Source organism: Corylus avellana, chromosome 1, assembly GCF_965113065.1.
Source record: "Corylus avellana chromosome 1, dhCorAvel1.hap1.2, whole genome shotgun sequence".
Classification (NCBI taxonomy): domain Eukaryota; kingdom Viridiplantae; phylum Streptophyta; class Magnoliopsida; order Fagales; family Betulaceae; genus Corylus; species Corylus avellana.
Genome location: NC_142490.1, coordinates 12438284 through 12457718, shown reverse-complemented (window position 1 = coordinate 12457718; position 19435 = coordinate 12438284). Strand labels below are relative to the sequence as shown.

The window sequence follows — 19435 nt, the reverse complement described above, 5'->3', positions numbered from 1 at the left end:
AGTGTTAGGGTCTGATCTACCCTTTCTTCCTCTTCTTCTTCTTCTGGTTTCCTTTTCTTTTCTGATCCCTCCATCTTCTTCATCCGACAAAGCACGTAATTTTGAAACTGCATGCAAGTCACAGACCATAAATAAGAACAATGAAGTTAATTGAAATTATACTTAGTTCATGAGTGCTCTAAAAGCAATACAGAACTGCTATACATCTTAAATTTTATTTGGTTTTTTAAATAATGTGTCATTTATTAATTTCAAAAATATGTTACAAACTCATGGGATGGTAATACATAATTTAGAAACTGACAGAGTTGTCAGTTGAACACGTGAGATGTGCATGTTTTTTAATAGTAGGGACAAAGTTGAAATAAATAATATTAAAAACTCATGTGCATGTCACACGTTATTAAAATAAGACACATGTCATTTTTATAGACAGGGTTGAAGGAAGTTCCTTGAACCCAATTTTTTTTAAAAAAAAATACGTAAGAATAAAAGAAAAAAGAAGTAAAGTTGGTTAATGAATATTTACTTTTGCATGGGTAAGCGTGGAGGGTTGAAGGGCATACTCGTACATGATCCAACGGCCGTGATGGACCGTCTTACTCTCATATCGAAACCTTTTTTTGATTCCGACAAGCTCCGTAGTAGTTCCTTCATTAGTAGTCGCATTACCATAAATCGGGACGCCGGTGTCCTCCCCTTTCCACGCGCCGGTTCCCACCGTCCGGTCGATACGTGAACTGTTGAGGGTCTTCTTCTTCACCTTTGTGAAGACGCAAACTTCTTTTTGGTTCATTAACGTGGCGGCGGCGGCGGCGGCACCACCAGCCTGCATGCATGCCGATGCTAATATTGCCTCCTCCCATATTTGCCACGGCTCTTTCTCGCCATATAAGTTGCATTCAGGGATGTCACTTTCTGATTCTCCGCTTGCTTTCTTGTAAAGTTTTTCAAGGAGAAGTTGTATTTCTTTGGGTTTCAGCTTTATCCCCATCCTCAAAATTTAGATTCAGAAGATTAATTAAGGCCTTGGTCGTCAATGTTGTGCCAAATACTACATAAATTAATAGATAATATTTAGTACGTTTTACTCGCAAGTGCACAAGATCAAATAATAGTATAGTGCAACAAGTACGAGATCGATCCCACGAGGATTGATGATTTTGTTTTAGAATTCATAAATTATCAAATTGTCACTAAATTCATATTGTGATAAAGAAATAAAAAGATATAAAGATATATGAAAAGCTAAAGGTATGGCTTTGATATCCACCACAAATCATACTTTGATAATATAACAATATGCCAATGATCCAATCATATTTTGAATACCTAATATTTGCCAACCTAAGGGTATGTGTGTCTACTCCTTAAGCTATTGATTTTCCTAAGCAATGAATTAGGCATGGATGTCTACTCTAATTCTTTTACTTCTTAAATGATTTAGTATGGGTATCTTCTAAGTTGTTCTTTAAAAAAACATAAATTTGTGAAAATTAACAAACACATGAGGCCTAGGGCATGGGTGGCTACTCCCGGTTCCTCATGTTGATTAATCCAAGAACCCGGTGTGGATTTCTTTTGTTACACTTATTAAACCTAGGACTTTATCATCCAAATTGATTTAATTAACTAATCCATACCGCATGCATATACTGGCCAATTACATACATATTATGAATTCAAAAAAACATGAATTAATCAAGTTAAGCAACACAATATGATTCTCACAAAGGTGCCAATGTTGAAATATTAAATAAACATAATTAGGGCTTCAATCTAGCCCTCCTAAAGAGTTAGTTATACATAATTAAAATAAAAGAAAAGAAAAGGGAAAGAAAGAACCAAAAACGACTCCTTGAAATAGCCTCTAATTCCTCTCCCCAAAGTTGTCTCCTTGAAATTGTGTATTGAATTGTGAGGCTTAGAGGTATATTTATATGGCTTAGAAGAGTCCTAGAAGTCCTAGTAATCCTAAAAAATTTGGAGATTTAAGTCCTAGTCCAATTAGGATATAGATAACCTAAATCCAAATCGGAATAGGATTCGTCCAGAATTGCGTTCCTATATTGCGGGACGATTTTGGTATAGCTTCAGTCCGAATTAGGAAAGTGTTATTTCACAATGATTTTTAGTAATTTGAGTTAGCTTTCCAATGCCACTTGAATCATCGCAATCGGATATTTGACCCGAAAGTTATGGTCAAAATACCAAGACATGTGCAGAATCCAAATTTGAATCAAATCCGATTTGACTTCAATTTGAGAAATTCTGATTTAATCATTTCTTTTATTTGGTTAAACTTAACCAAATCTTCTAGGTCTTCCCAATTTGCCCATTAAGGTTTTAACTTTTTCAGAAACTTTATCTTTTCTTCCATGACCTATAAAACAAAAAAAATACAAAAAGGAAATAAAATAGCACAAACTAACAAAACTAAAGAATTAACAAATATAAGTTAATGACTAAATTATGAATATTTTGGCACTTAACAGTCATTTCTTTACTTGGACTTAATCTAAGCTTCTAGCTCAATCAACCCGCGCCGCATCAGCGTACCAAGTAAGTAATAAAAACAAATTGCTTATATGTATGATCATGTGATTGCAAGTGCAGATCATAAAAGAGTTGTAATTCTATTGAGAGTCAAGTGTTTGTAAATATTGTTGAACACAAAGTGTTGTAGAGATGCATGTCTTTAAATCATCATCTCGTTAAAACAAAAAATAAAATAAAATAAATAAAGCGACATATATATTTTTGCCTGGGACTTTGATACTGCAGTCTCTCATTAATTTACATACCAAATAAAAAGAAAGAAAGAAAGAAAGAAAGAAAAAAAAAAAGCGGATCATTTATATAAAGCTAAAAAAAAAAAAAAAAAAAAAAGCCTATCATTTATATAATGATTGGGAATCTATAGAATTATCAAGAAAATAGGCATTATTGTGCCTTTCGCACTATAAACCCTTGGTACCAAGGTAACACCAGACTTAACTAAACCATAAAATAATGCATACAACCTACATTATATTATTCAACTATTCAAAATATAGTTATAATTTTAAAATTTTCAATTCGGATATTTATGTTATCAATATAACCGATTTAATACCTCCGTCAAAATTTTGTCCGACTCACAAGCACTGTCTTGATAAAAACATCCCATTGTCCTAACAAAAAAAAAAAAATAATAATAATAATAATAAAAGAAAAAAAATCTTTGATACTGTCTTTCTTTGATTTACAGACCAAAAGAAGAAAAAAAAAGAAAACCTATCATTTTTATAAAAATTGGGAATTAATTGAATTATCAAGAAAATAGGCAGTATTGGGCAACATCTCAATCTCTGACTCATGCAGAAGGTGTGATTGACCTTCTATTAACTCCGCAGCGAATGCTTTTGCCTAGTCTGTATGGTTGTCAAAGTTCGATTCCGGTGAATTGTTGGATTTTTTCTCATCCATCGGCACCGATGCACTAGTTTCAATAATATTGTCGACAATTTGGCCATCAGAGTCAGACAAGTCAATAAATATATGACTGCCATCATCATGTCCAATATTGGTCAACCTCGTATTCTCCTCCTCATCATCATGATGTCCAATATGGTTCAGTGTTAGGATCTGATCTAGCCTGTCTTCTTCTTCTGGTTTCCTCTTCTTTTCTGATCCCTCCATCTTCTTCATCTGACAAAACACGTAATTTTGAAACTGCATGCAAGTCACAAACCATAAATAAGAACATTGAAGTTAACTGAAATTATACTTTGTTCATGAGTGCTCTAAAAGCAATAGAGAACTGCTACACATCTTAAATTTTATTTTCAAAAATTGGTTTCTAAATGTTGCGTCATTTATTATTTTAAGAAATATGTCACAAACTCATGGGATGGTAACACATAATTTAGAAATGGATAGAGTTGTCATTTGAACATGTGAGATGCGTATGTTTTTTAATAGTAGGAGCAAAGTTGGAATAAATAATATTAAAAACTTATGTGCATGTCACATGTTTTTAAAATAGAACACATGTCATTTTTATAGCGGGGTTGAAGGAAGTTCCTCGAACCCAGTTTGAAAGAAAACTCTGTCTGATAGAAACTAACTTGTGAAACAAAAATTTACGAAATAATAAAAGAAAAAAGAAGTAAATTTGGTTAATGAATATTTACTTTTGCATGGGTGAGCGTGGAGGGTTGAAGGGCATACTCATACATGATCCAACGGTCGTGATGGACCATCTTACTCTTATACTGAAACCTTTTTCTGATTCCAACAAGCTCCGTAGTAGTTCCTTCATTAGTAGTCGAATTACCATAAATCGTGACGCCGGTGTCCTCCATTTTCCACATGCCGATTCCCACTGTCTGGTCAATACGCGAGTTGTTGAGGGTCTTCTTCTTCACCTTTGTGAAGACGCAAACTTCTTTTTGGTTCATTAACATGGCGGCGGCGGTGGCACCACCACCCTGCATGCATGCCGATGCTAATATTGCCTCCTCCCATATTTGCCACGGCTCTTTCTCGCCGTATAAGTTGCATTCAGGGATGTCGCTTTCTGATTCTCCGCTTGCTTTCTTGTAAAGTTTTTCGAGGAGAAGTTGTATTTCTTTGGGTTTTAGCTTTATCCCCATCCTCAAAATTTAGATTCAGAAGATTAATTGAGGCCTTGGTCGTCAATGTTGTGCCAAATATTACCGAAATTTATAGATAATATTTAGTACGTTTTACTCGCAAGTGCACAAGATCAAACGATAATATAGTGTAGCAAGTACAAGATTGATCTCACGAGGATTGTTGATTTTGTTTTAGAATTGATAAAAATATCAAATTGTCACTAAATTCATATTGTGAAAAAGAAATAAAAAGATATAAAGATAAATGAAAAGCTAAATGTAAGGCTTTGATATTCACCACTAATCATACTTAGCTAATATAACAATATGCCAATGATCCAATTATATTATGAATAGTTAATGTTTGACAACTTAAGGGTGTGAGTGTCTACTCCTTAAACTATTGATTTTCCTAAGCAAAGAATTAGGCATGGGTGTCTACCTTTATTTTTTTATTTCTTAAAGGATTTAGCATGGGTGTCTACTAAGTTGTTCTTTAAGAAAGCATAAATCTGTGGAAATCGACAAATACATGAGGCCTAGGGCATGGGTGTCTATTTCCGGTTCCCCATGTTGATTAACCCATGAACCCGATGTGGATTTCTTTTGTTACTCTTATTAAACCTAGGACTCTACCATCCAAATTGATTTAATTAACTAATCCATACCACATGCATACAATGACCAATCACATATATTTGAGGAATTCAAGAAAACATGAACTAATCAAGTTAAGCAACACAATATGATTATTACAAAGGCGCTAATATTGAAATAATAAATAAACATAATTAGGGCTTCAATCTAGCCCTCCTAAAGAGTTAGTTATACATAATTAAAATAAAAGAAAAGAAAAGAAAAGAAAATGGAAAGAAAGAACCAAAAACGACTCCTTGAAGTAGCCTTCAATTCCTCTCCCCAAAGTTGTCTCATTGAAATTGTGTATTGAATTGTGAGGCTTAGAGGTCTATTTATAGGTCTTAGAAGAGTCCTAGAAGCCCTAGTAATCCTAGAAAATTCGGAGATTTAAGTCCTAGTCCAATTAGGATAAAGAAAACTTAAGTCCAAATCGGAATAGGATTAATCCAGAATTGCGTTCCTATATTGTGGGGTGATTTTGGCATAGCTTCAGTCCGAATTAGGAAAATGTTATTTCACAATGATTTGTAGCACTTTAAATTTGGTTTCCAATGCCACTTGAATCACCTCAATTAGTTATTTGAGCTGAAAGGTATGGTCAAAATACCGAGACATTTTCAAAATCCAAATTTGAATCCAATCCGATTTTGACTTCAATTTGAGAAATTCCGATTTAATTATTTCCTTTATTTTGTTAAACTTAACCAAATCTTCTAGGTCTTCCCAATTTGCCCTTTAAGTTTGTAACTTTTCCGGAAACGCTTTCTTTTCTTTCATGACGTTTGAAACAAAGAAAATACAAAAAAAAAAAAAAAAAAAAAAAAATAGCACAAACTAACAAAACTAAGGAATTAACAAATATAAGTTAAATGCTAAAATATGAATATTTGGGCACTAAACAGCCAAGTGTATATATATATATAAGTCGGTGGTTCTACTCCTTTCTTTACTTGGACTTAATTTAAGCTTCTTGCACAATTAGCCAGCGCCACATCAGCGTACCAAGTAATTAGTAAAAACAAATTAAAAATAGGGGTAATTACCTTTTGCTCACATGAACTACAGTACCTTGACACTTTCCTCCCATGAACTACCAACTATAACACTTGACCCCATCAAACTACCATCTTATAACAAAAATTTTTAATAGAAGAGCGTGCAAAATATATTCTTAAAGCACGTGGTTCATTCCCCGACTTGTGCATAAAGCATTTCTTTTGCGAGTTCCAAATGGCTAATAAAAAGGCATCTGAAATAAAAAATAGTACTCTTTGTGTAACATGGAAGTGGTAGGCACCTACATTGAATGATGTCAAGGTCAATTGGGAATTTGGGATGCAGTTGTCGAAAAAAATAGTGGGAAGATGGGCATTGGGGTTGTTATACGAGACTAAGGGTAGGGGTGGCGAAACAGGTTGGCGGGTCGACAGGATTATGACCCGTTATGATCCGTGACCTGATTAACTTAAACACGAACACGACACGTTTAGCTAAATGGGTTGAACTTTCAAACATGAACATGACACGTAAAATAGTTGTGTAACTCGACATGACCCGTTTAACCTGTTTAAAATAACTAGGTCATATTGGGTTGATACGACCTGACTGACCCGTTTACTTAAAAGGTAACACGACCTGACACGTTTAAATGAAAAATAGAAAAAAATAATGTTAGTTTAGGGTTTTTGTAACCATTAAAAAAAAAAGAAAAGGATCTAGCGGGTCACCCGCTTAACCCAGTGGGTTGACCCGCCAGACACAAAAAATAACCGGGTCATAAATGGGTGATTCGATTATGACCCGAACCTATTAAGATCAAACCCGAAACCTATTAACTTTATGTCAAGTTCACGGGTCGTGTCAAAATTGCCAGCCCTAACTGAGGGCGAGGTGCTAGCAATACTAAGCACACCTAGACCACACACCATAAGTCCGACTATTGCTAAGGTTACTGTTGCACTAAGAGCGATTATATTTGGGGAAATCATATACAAAATCCTTAAGTCGACGCGCTTTTTTTAAAAACTCCCTGTGTTTTTTTTTTTTTGAAAATTTAGTCCTTGGGTAACTCGAAACTACAAAAAAACTCCCTACGGTCAATTTTTGTTAACTACCGTTAGTCCACTCAAAACTACCGTTTTATCTTATTAAAATATTAATTTTTTATTAATTTAGTTTTAAAAAATTAAATCTAAAAAAAAATAAAAAATTGAAAGGTGGCCAGGGGTGGCGAGAAGTGTAAGCGTGGCGATCAAGAAGCGAGAGATCTTGTGGTGTTTGTCTGATTCTTCATCCAACGTGGAGGGAATAATTGGTGGAGGGAACGAAGATGAATACAAATTTATGCAGCTTATAGGACAAACGCTTGAAGCTGAAGAACAGTGTGATTCACAGAACTGAGTAAAGGTTGAATTGGCTGCTTCTTCTATCAGCTTTCTATGAAGCAAACCCATATCATACAAATCGATTTGATTGTTCAAACAAAGAAATCATCAAAATCGCAGAGAGAGAGAGAGAGAGAGAGGAAGATTGGGTGGTTGTTAAACACGCTACAGGGAGGGAGAAAAGAAATGAAGGTGGGGGAAGGCTGATGCAAGATACCACTTCTTTTAGCTAGTGGTGGGGGATGATGGTTGAATTTTTTGGGAAGGCCACCCCTGGGGTGGAGGAGGCCACCCCTTTCCACCCACGGGGTGGCTCGAGCCACCCCTTAGGGGTTGGGGGGGGGGGGGGGTGGCCAGAGGTGGCACTGCCACCCCTAGCCACCTTTCAAATTTTTTATTTTATTTTATTTTATTTTTATTTTTTAGATTTAATTTTTTAAAATTAAATTAATAAAAAATTAATATTTTAATAAGATAAAACGGTGAGTTTTGAGTGGACTAACGGTAGTCAACAAAAATTGACGGTAGAGAGTTTTTTTGTAGTTTCGAGTTACTCAGGGACTAAATTTTAAAAAAAAAAATACCTAAAGAGTTTTTTAAAAAAGCGCGTCGACCTAAAAATTTTGTATATGATTTCCCTTATATTTGGTAGAGAATGTGGATTCCAATAGGTGGACTTAGAAGGGGACGCCCTGCAAGTGGTGCGCCAAGCGTTGCAGCTGAATGACAAGTATTGGTGTAGATATGGGCAAATTATTGAAGATGCCAAGATCGTGCTCAATTGTCAACACTGCTGGAAAGTATCTCATGTTAGGAGGGAGGGAAATAGGGTAGCTCATAGGCTAGCCAAGGAAGCACTCTTTATTATGGATGATGTACTCCATATGGAGGAAGCCCATCATTGTATTCTTGACATTATTGCTACTGGTAATTAGTTGGTTTATAAAATGAAAACATGAGAGACTAGTTAAAAAAAAAAAAAAAAAAAAAAAAGCATTTGGAATTTGGGCACATTAAATTAAGAGTAATCCTAAAAACTCTAATTTTACCTTACTTTTATTTTCATTTTACTGATGTAGTAATATTAATCAACCCTTGAAGCCATGTAAAATACACAAAATTTTAAAGTTGATTAACACTGGCTTACACTACTACATCAACAAAATATGATAAAATATAATTTTTTGCATTACTATTATTATTATTATTATTATTATTTTTGATAAAAGCATTACTCTTAATTTAATAGACTAATTTTTTTTTTAAAAAAATTCTCCAATCTAATTTGGAGATAAAATGTCCTAAAATTGCTTCTATATATCAACTGTAATGTAGGGGTTTATCTTATTTCAACGGGAAATTATATTTAAAATCCTTAGGTAAACGCGCCTTTATTAAAAACTCCATAGGTTTTTTTTTCTTCGGAAATTTAGTCCTTGGGTCACTCGAAACTACTAGAAACTCCATACCGTTAATTTTTGGTAACTGCCGTTAGTCCACTCAAAAAAAATTGAAGGGTAGCCAGGGGTGGCCGGGCCACCCCCCAACCCTTAAGGGGTGGCCGCAAGCCACCCCAGGGGTGGGTTGACCACCCCTGGGGTGGCTTGCGGCCACCCCCGGGTGGTTTGGGGTGGCCAGGGGTGGCTCGCGGCCACCCCAGGGGTGGTTTGGGGTGGCCGCGAGCCACCCCTGGCTTGGAGGGGTGGCCCGCAGGCCACCCCAAACCACCTAAGGGGTGGCCAGGGGTGGCCGTGCCACCCCTGGCCACCCTTCAATTTTTTTTTTTTTTTTTTTTTTTTTTTTTTAAAAAAAAATTAATTTTTTTAAATTAAATTAATAAAAAAATGAATATTTTAATCAGATGAAACGGTGAGTTTTGAGTGGACTAACGGCAGTTAACAAAAATTGACGGTAGGGAGTTTTCTAGTAGTTTCGAGTGACCCAGGGACTAAATTTCCGGAAAAAAAAACCCAGGGAGTTTTTAATAAAGGCGCGTTTACCTAAGGATTTTATATACAATTTCCCTATTTCAACGTCTCTTATTCATTATTTCTACATTTATCATAAACAAATTTTGATTTTATTTATTTTTTATTTTTCAGGTAAGGAAATCCTTGTGGCTTGTTCTTTTTGGTCGACTATCCTCCTAAGGGCCATTGGGTAACTGTGGGCTATCATGGGCCGGATGAGGCCCAACAAAACCAACAGTATAATTTTACAGTTTTATAATAATAGAAAGGGTACAAGCTTTCTCATGTGACAAGTCGTGCACCATCTCGGATACAACTGAAAATAGTTTTTAGAGGGGCTGGAATGCATAATTTTATTTTATTTTATTTTTTAACTTTTAAGGAACCATCATAATAAACATTTAAAAATTTAAATATGCTATTTTTTTTTTTTTTGTGAGAAAAAATACACATACTCTCTCAAATTACCACCTTATTATCAATATCCCCACAAACCATCCAAAATGTCAATGTCTCATAAGGTTAGTAAAAGGACAAAATAACCTAAAAACTTTTCAATAAGAAAAAAATACCCTTATAATTTTTTTTTTAAAAGAAAAACTAATATATATATATATATATATATATATATATATATATATATATATAAATAGAAAAAATGCTTCACTTACCAAATTTTTTTTCCAAAAGTTGGTTTCTAAGTGATGTGTTACCACCCAATACATATTACATGGGAACCAACTTTTAGAGAGAAAATTTGATAAATGTAGCATTTTTCAAAAAAAAAAAGAAAAAAAAGAAAAAAAGAAAAAAAAAAAGAGAGTGGCATATATATATATATATATATATATATATATTTTAACATTTCCACTCACATGTGCGCTTAAACCCCATTAATAAATGAAGCCTTGGATCCTTAACATGGTATCACAACAATGACATAGTTTGAACCTTGTATCCGTCATTCACCTCCATTTCAATTATAAATGTTTCACATTTAACTTAATCCAATTTTTTAAAAAAGATGTGTCAACTTTAACATGATGTACGTACACCAATTTTAAATTCCGTCAATGAAATGGATACTATCAGTTTCATTTGAAATTGAAAAGATCATATTCCTACTTATTAAGAGGGAGTTTGATCTTAAAGGTGAGGGGAAATGTTAGAATACTAATTAAAAGATTAAATTCACAATTTTTTTTTATCAATTTAAAGTACTTCAAGATAAGTATTAATGATTTAACATAGTATCAGAATTGGAGTTCTGAATTCGAATATTGAATAATCTGATCACATGTGGTCTAGTCTCATGCGTGAAGAATAGTCTTCTCTACACATAAGAGAAAGTGGTAGAATAAGGTGATTTAACAATACCATCGTCATAATTAAAAAAAAAAAAAAATCCATGTGGGGTAAACAAAAAGTATAAATCCAACCTATAGATATATATTACATAAGATGATAATGAAAGGACTTGATACGATTCACCAAATCAAACATAAAATCAATTGAAGTAAATAAATTGGGTGAATCTCTTTCTCTCTAAAGTTGACATTCCCCCCTATTATACACCCGCACCTCTCTTTCCCCCTAACTGTAATGTTGAAGATTCTAGTATCTGGTGCTCGTTTTGCTGTCAGAGAGAAGTGGCACATTATAAAGATACACATCTAGATGCACCATATATATGTCAAAGAGTGATTATGATATATGATATATGATATATGATAAACATTGATGGGTTGACAATTTTTTTGGAATTTTTTTGTCTGGATTTAAGAGAATTTGTCTGTCTGGACACCTCGGGACTCAGAGTTTCCTTTCTCATTCCCTGTCTGAATTATTTGAAATTCGGGAAGAGAATTTCAAGAAGAGTTGAAAATTTTGGATGGGAAATTCTAAGAAACTCCATTAATCCCATATTGTATGCATGTATGTTGTATTTACATGATTTGTATAATGGGCATGGCTGGCATATGTATCATATATGGATTGCTACTTTGCTAGTGGCTAGCAATATTCGTTGACAAGCATGTGGAGAGGGCGTGGCAGATTCTCAACTTTATTTACAAGGATTCTCGCATATCAAAGATCATGTAGAAGAAAGAAGAAGATGCATGGATTTGGATGGTTTAAAGAGCCACGAAAAACTTTCATTCTACTTTTTGTTTGTTCTCTCCTTTCTTGAAGGACCCAAAAACTTATAAACACCATGAAGAACAAAGATTAAATTTAAAAATAAATAATAATAATAATAACAAAGATTACATGGCTACTGTAGAGGCATTTGATTGTCTAAACAATGTTTGCTGGTGGCTTGCCAATTTGCTGATCTTCTTATCCTGTTATATAAGCTATATATATTCATATATATACCATGAATTTGATGCGGGGACCAACGCACAGAAAGTGGCAATGATTTGGATAAACTCTATCTTTCTCCACATCAGCTCAATGATTCTACCATATATGACGGATTGGCAATTAATGAATGTAAAATTCAAACCAAAGTTTTAATTGGAGCTTCCAAATACAAAATTTAACCAAAAAAGAAGAAGATCAAATTAACTTGTGATGCCATTGAATCGTGTTACAGAAGTATTTGGCCACATAAAAATGAATGAGATTCAGATACTATATATAGCTAGCCATTTTTAGGTTCTTCACATTCCCTAGTAACTGTTATGAGTGATTTAAATTCCCTTTCATTATGGAGGATAAAGAATTCTTCTTGTCACCCTTGCTGCATTTTAATAAATTTAATTCCATAAATGATGCTTACCAAGCAGGCCGGGCCGAAAGCACATCTGCAATAGTTTTAGATCCTTTTATTCCAAAACTTTTCGATGGCACAGACATTCCAGGAGATTTGAATTATCGTGTACAGTGTGATATTGTACATGCGACTTGTTTGTGACACATAAGGTCACCATCAAGCAAATCATAGTTGGCATTTCCTCTTATCCAAACAAATATCTCAAGGAACTTCCTCTTTTTTATCCATTCAAAAGGTTAAATTTTTTAAGTTGGGTTTTCAATTTTTTTTTTTTTTTTTTTTGTGGGATTAAACAATGCAATCCAATACCCCCCCCCCCAACAGCCTTTATAAATAAGGGCTGATGAGATCTTAAACTCCATATCCAAGCCTCAGAACACAAATAAGCTTCCTATACATTACTTACCCTGCATTGCAAGTTATTTTCTCTGCAGAAACTTATTGAAATGGAAAGGGTGACTGATTTGGCATCAAAGAAGGCTGCTGTGATATTCACCAAGAGCTCATGTTGCATGTGCCACAGCATCAAGCAACTCTTTTATGAGCTTGGTGCGAGCCCTGCAATTCATGAGCTTGACCAATATGCAGACGGGAGGGAAATGGAGTATGCTCTAAGAGGGCTGCAGGGGCGTAATCCTTCAGTCCCAGCTGTGTTCATAGGAGGGAAGTATGTAGGCTCAGCCAAAGATATCATTTCCCTCCATGTTGACGGCTCTCTCAAACAAAAGCTGATAGATGCCAGGGCCATCTGGTTCTAGTAACTACCAACCAAGCCTCATACTATGTTAGTTAATGCTGTGGAAATACTCTAATAGCATGCATATGCTGTCTGAAGACAATGTTGCATTGAGAGCTTTTTTTTTTTTTTTTTTTTTTTTTTTTTTTTTTTTTCTTCTTTTAAGTTTCCCGTCTAACTGTATGGAAGAAGTTACACTGTATAGAAGAAGTATCCTTCAGAGTTTTGTTCTGGATTCAAAACTCTGACAATCGTTTTCAATTTTGTGGTTTAAAAAAAAAAAACAAGTTTACTTGTGGTTCTAGTGCATTCAGTTTAAAGTTTCTGGGATTATTTCGTATCTACCAATTAACACATAGGTAAGATGTGCATCATTAAAGTCTCAGATCAATATCATGGTCGAACAATATCATGCAATGATGCAGGCAAATCTGCAAAGGAATAAAGATGCCACATTGCATTGCTTTTTGATGAGAAATGGACACAATATTAATATATATTGTTAAGGAAAGAAACCTTCAATCAAGGGATCCTGCACACCACTCATACATTGATAAGGAAAATAGACAAACATCTACCGGGCATGATGAACAAGGATATATATATATATGTACACACACAAGCGTAAGAAGCTGATCCTTGCCATGTACATCAATCAACTTTAATATAAACAATGTTTTGGTGGAAGGTGTTCTCTGCCCATGTATATAATTAACACACAATGTGACACAATCAAGACATGTACACAATTCATTCACTAAATATGATCTCCTGTTCACCTTCTTCCTTCTGTATCTCTAGTTTCTAACATTTTTGTCTGAGCGTACAAATGATTTCTTAAGGCCCATTTCTCTGTTTGAACGTGACTAAGATTTCATCGTATTTTTACTTGAACTTGGCAACTCATTCGACAAGTTATCTAAAGGTTAAAATTACTAATTTCTTAACCCGGGTTTAGATTGGGGTTTAGAGTACTAGCAACAGACACCCTATAACACATTTCCTTTCTTATATAATGGAAAATTTTCAAAAAAACTACAAAAAGTCACCTGCATCAACTTCTCTAAACATTGAGAATGCTATAGTGATACCCAATGTGTAGGGAATCAAAAGTGGCTCCTTATACATTATTTTAATATAAATATTTCTCTTTCCTCTCTCATCTTTCATCTTTTTGCCTTTTATTGAGGACTGTGTTGAGATTTTGTAAAAAATTGAAGAGTAGGTATGAAACTTTTATTTGGTAAAGAAATAATATTTTAATGGTATAAGGAAAGAAAATGGAAGCTATTTTGAATTATATTTGGATATGAAAGCAAAAAGTAGTTTTGTTCCCTAAACTTAGGAAAAATCAAATGGAAGCTTCTGCTAGTGTTCTTATACTTATGATATATGTCATCTCATGACCTGTCATAAGTACCTATTAATTAAAACTGATTCTATTAAACAATTAGAATTGCACTATAGTTGTTATTTTTTATTGTTCAATTCATCACATTAACTATACTTTTATTTTAAATTTGACACCTCCATGAAATATTTTGTAGTCTATTGACGTGGTGACTTTTCAACCCTCAATATAGTCCTGGGCCGCATATGTTTCTTTATTGCCTTGTGAGTATACTTGTTGCCGTGGGAGACTAGTTCTCCAAGTCCTTCACATAGTTGGAATGTGTGAGTCCTTTAATTTTCCTTTTACTTGTGGGTTTGGAAGATAAGAATTCCAAGTTAAACTTGGAAAAGGAGGCCTACGTGCAGTAGGTTTATTCCACCACCTATCACTCCTATATAAGGAGTCTTATATTAAGCCTTTGAGGAGTGGACCAATGCAGAGCCGCACAAAGCTAGTATATAAGGTGCATACAAGGCTAGTAAAAGGTGGGTTGTTGTGTGTGGTAGAAGAGGGTGCCGACTGTTTTCTTCTTGATTTTGGAGGAGCCAAAATAAGAGAGAAAAAGAAAGGGTGCTACTGTGGAGAGAGAAAAATAGAAGAAACCAACCGCCATCGTATCTCAGCAAAAGAAGAAGAGTTTGTATTCATGTCTTTTGTATTCTCTTTGGGAAAGAAACTCTATTGTATGATAGTGAGATTTGTGTGTATTGGGGTTTTGGGTCTGAGTGATTTTCTCTCTACCATATTTTTGTACTCCATCTTTCATTGTGAATTTCTTCGTGATCGCCTCTGCCAGTGGATGTACCTCACATTGAGAGAACCACTTAAATCTTGGTGTTATCTTGTGTGTGATTGTTCTCGCCTTATTTAACCATAATTGTGATCGTGCGTTTTTTGCACAACAAGTGGTATCAGAGCTTAGGTTCGAGAAATCAAATTGATGAAAAATATGGCAACTACCAAGTTTGAAGTGGAAAAGTTTAATGGGAAGAACAATTTCTCTCTTTGGCAAAGAAGGATGAAAGATTTGGTGATTCAGCAAGGAGTTCACAAGGCGTTATTGGGAAAGGCGAAGAAACCCGAGAAGATGGATGCGAAGGCTGCTAGTGCAATCCATCTTAATTAATCAGATGAAGTCATTCATAATGTGATTGATGAAGAAAAGGCATAATCAGTTTGGCAGAAATTGGAGAGTTTGTATATGGCTAAAAATTTGACGAATAAGTTGTTCGTGAAGAAGCAGCTATATAGTTTACAGATGGAGGAAAATACAAATCTGCTGGAGCACCTCAACAAATTCAACATGTTAAATATACAGTTGTTGAATTATAGAGTGAATATTAAAGAAGAAGATAAAGCGATACTTTTGTTGGCATCGCTTCCCCCTTCTTATGATCACTTGGTTGCGCAATTGTTATATGGAAAAGAGACTCTGGCATTTGAAGAGGTGACGGGATCTCTCTTGTCACATGAGACGCAGAGAAAACCTGTTAATGAATAGGCTGATGGGCTTGTGGCACAGTTTGAGCCAAAGCGCGGAAGAGATAAGTTTAAGGGGAAGAATGGCAGAGGTAAGCAGTCTCGGTCTATGTCACGATCGGTATAGGGTGGAGAATCTCAATCAGAAGCAAAAGATGTGGAGTGCTATTATTGTCATAAGAAAGGGCACTACAAAAATTTTTGCAAGCTGATGAAACAAGACCTAGAAGATAAGAAGAATCAGAAAGGTTCTGTAGATTCAGTCAGTGTGACCGATGGTGAGTCTAATGATAGCGAGGTTAGCGCAAATGCTCTTTTAGTTTCCTTAGGTAAAAATTCTCTTATAGACTCTTAGGTTTTGGATTCTGCTTGTTCATATCATATGTGTTCGAATAGAATGTGGTTCGACACATTTAAATCCTGTAATGCGAGTACAGTGCTAATGGGCAATGATGCTAGGTGTAAGGCCATTGGACTAGGTACCATAAAAGTCAGAATGTTTGATGGGATTGTCAGGATACTCACTAATGTCAGATATGTTCTTGACCTTAAGAAAAATTTGATCTCATTAGGCACATTAGATTCTTTGGGCTATGGTTATTCAGCCAAAGATGGAGATATGAAAATAACTAAAGGTGCTATGGTGATAATGAAAGGCAAGAAAATTGGCAATTTGTATAAGTTACTCGGGGACACAGTTATAGGTGGAGCTGCAGTATCCATCTCGGCATAGCCAAATAATGATAACACAGTTTTGTGGCATATGAGGCTTGGTCATTTAGGCGAGCGTAGTATGTTTGAGCTTCACAAGAGGAATTTGTTGAAGGGTATGAAGTCATGTAAATTGGGTTTTTGCAAGTACTGTCTGTATGGGAAGCAACAAAGAGTCAGCTTTAAGGTGGCATCTCATACAAGCAAATGTGTTCTCGACTATGTTCACTTAGATGTTTGGGGACCAGTGGCGATGCCATCAAACAGAGGTGCACATTATTTTGTCAGTTTTATTGATGATTTTTCAAGAAAGGTCTGTGTATTTTATGAAGCATAAGTCAGAGGTTTTCACCATCTTCAAGCAGTGGAAGGCGTAGGTGGAAAATCAGACTGGAAGAAGAGTGAAGTATCTGAAATCCGACAATGGGTTAGAGTACAAAGACACTGCATTGTTGGAATTCTGCAAAACAGAAGGCATTACTCGTCACTTCACAGTGAGAGGGACTCCACAACAGAACAGAGTTGCCTAAAGGATGAGCAGAACACTATTGGAAAAGGCGAGATGTATGAGGTTAGTGTAGAATTGCCAAAGAGTTTCTGGGCTGAGGCAATTAATTATGCATGCTTCGTCACCAGCCAATCTCCAGCTGCTGGGATAGACTTCAAGATTCCAGAGGAAGTATGGTTAGGTAAACCGGTTGATTATTCTATGTTGAGAATATTTGGTTGTCCGACATATGTTCATGTGCAAAGTGGAGAACGATCCAAATTAGATTCAAAGTCAAGAAAGTATATTTGTCTTGGTTTGGAATCTGGAGTTAAAGGCTATAGGCTCTAGGATCCAGTCTCAAAGAAGAAGATTGTTAGCAGAGACGTGGTATTTGATGAGGCCAATATGTTAAGAAAAGGTAAGAATGAAGCACTGATTGAGAGCTAGAAAAGGAAACAGGTCGTGGAGGTGGAGCTTGATGAACAACGTTCACTCACGGACATATGTGATAATGAAGAATCATCAAGAGATTCAGGTTACTGAGAAGATCCTTATTCTTTAAAAAGAGGCAGAGAGAAACGTGATCGAAAAGCACCGGAGAGGTATGGATTTGAGGACATGGTTTCCTTTGCTCTGACAGCTGGTAGTGGAGACTCATCTTCTGTTCATAATGGCATGCCAACAGAGGTGGAATTACTACAGAATGGGAAAGCTTGGGAATCGATAGAATTGCTCAAGGCAAATAAGGCTAAATGGTGCAGATGGGTCTTTAGAAAGAAAGAGCCAAGAGAGAAAGTTGTGTGGCCAAGAGGACTGACAGAGAAGCATGGTAGTCTATCTTAACCAGGTCCTATACTCAAGTTTAAGAGGTTCTTGGACTTGAGTGACACTCATGAATTGTGATAGCCTTTAGGGGCTTGGGCGGAGGCATCAGAAGGAGATTCGTTTTGTTGCGACTTGATGGGTTTCAAGTCAAGATGGAGATTGTTGACGGGTGACTTTTCAACCCTCAATATAGTCATGGGCCCCATATGTTTCTTTATTGCCTTGTGAGTATACTTGTTCCCGTGGGAGACTAGTTCTCCAAGTCCTTCTCATAGTTGGAATGTGTAGGCCCTCTACTTTTCCTTTTACTTGTGGGTTTGGGAGATAAGAATTCCAAGTTAAACTTGTAAAAAGGAGGCCTACGTGCAATAGGTTTATTCCACCGCCTATCACTCCTATATAAGGAGTCCTATATTAGGCCTTTCAGGAGTAGACCAATGCAGAGCCGCACAAAGCTAGTATAAGGTGCATACAAGGCTAGTAAAAGGTGGGTTGCTGTGTGTGGTAGAAGAGGGCGCTGACTATTTTCTTCTTGATTTTGGAGGAGCCAAAATAAGTGAGAAAAAGAAAGGGTTCTACTGTGGAGAGAGAAAAATAGAAGAGACCAGCAGTCATCGTATCTCAGCAAAAAGAGAAGAGTTTGTATTTCAGTCTTTTGTATTCTCATTGGAGAATAATCTTTATTACGTGATAATGATATTTGGGTGTATTGGGGTTTTGGATTCGAGTGATTTTCTCTCTACTATATTTTTGTACTCCATCTTTCACAGTGAATTTCTTCGTGATCGCCTCCGCCAATGGATGTATCTCACATTGAGGGAACCACTTAAATCTTGGTGTTCTCTTGTGTGTGATTATTCTCGTTTTATTTAACCATAATTGTGATCGTGTGTTTTTTGCACAACATAGTTGAATTAAAGTCACAAAATAATTGTTCAATTTTTTTTTTTTTTTTTTTTTCATAATTGATAAGGGGAAAAATGTTACAGGGAATGATCTTTTCAATTCTTGATATGAATAGAAGTGAGAATGAGAAACCCAAATAATTGTCACTTTGATTCACTGCCTCTTATCCATCAATACCTAATTTAATCCCTTAATGCATTGTACTTCTAAAATCTCATTTCACCTTATACATAAAAGTTTTAGTAACTTCTACAAAAACACTCTGCCTGAGGTTAAGAATAATCAATTTCATTAAAAATCTATCTCAAAAGAATATTTCCCGTCTCTTTGATTTAATCAAATGAACCAAATAGAAGTTTATAGAGTGAAATCGACTAAGCATATGTGAAATATCCCACAAAACTCATGCGTAAGTGATGGAAATTCAATCCATTGAGCAAACTCAACAATTCATGCATAAAAAAGGCACACCAGAGCTCGAAGTATGAATTGCTCCATAAAATG

General features: G+C 35.4%; 1 protein-coding gene across 1 annotated transcript; it reads left to right on the top strand.

The window, feature by feature from the left end:
- Positions 1 to 12774: 12774 nt before the first annotated feature.
- On the top strand, positions 12775 to 13237 carry LOC132172563 (glutaredoxin-C11-like). Its single transcript, XM_059584084.2, has one exon. The coding sequence runs from the start codon at positions 12838 to 12840 to the stop codon at positions 13147 to 13149; it is 312 nt and encodes a 103-aa protein (XP_059440067.1). The 5' UTR covers positions 12775 to 12837; the 3' UTR covers positions 13150 to 13237.
- Positions 13238 to 19435: the final 6198 nt, after the last annotated feature.

What these genes read in the sequence shown, in the direction of transcription:
- LOC132172563 (XM_059584084.2), top strand. Translation starts at nt 12,838, where the DNA reads ATGGAAAGGGTGACTGATTTGGCATCAAAGAAGGCTGCTGTGATATTC.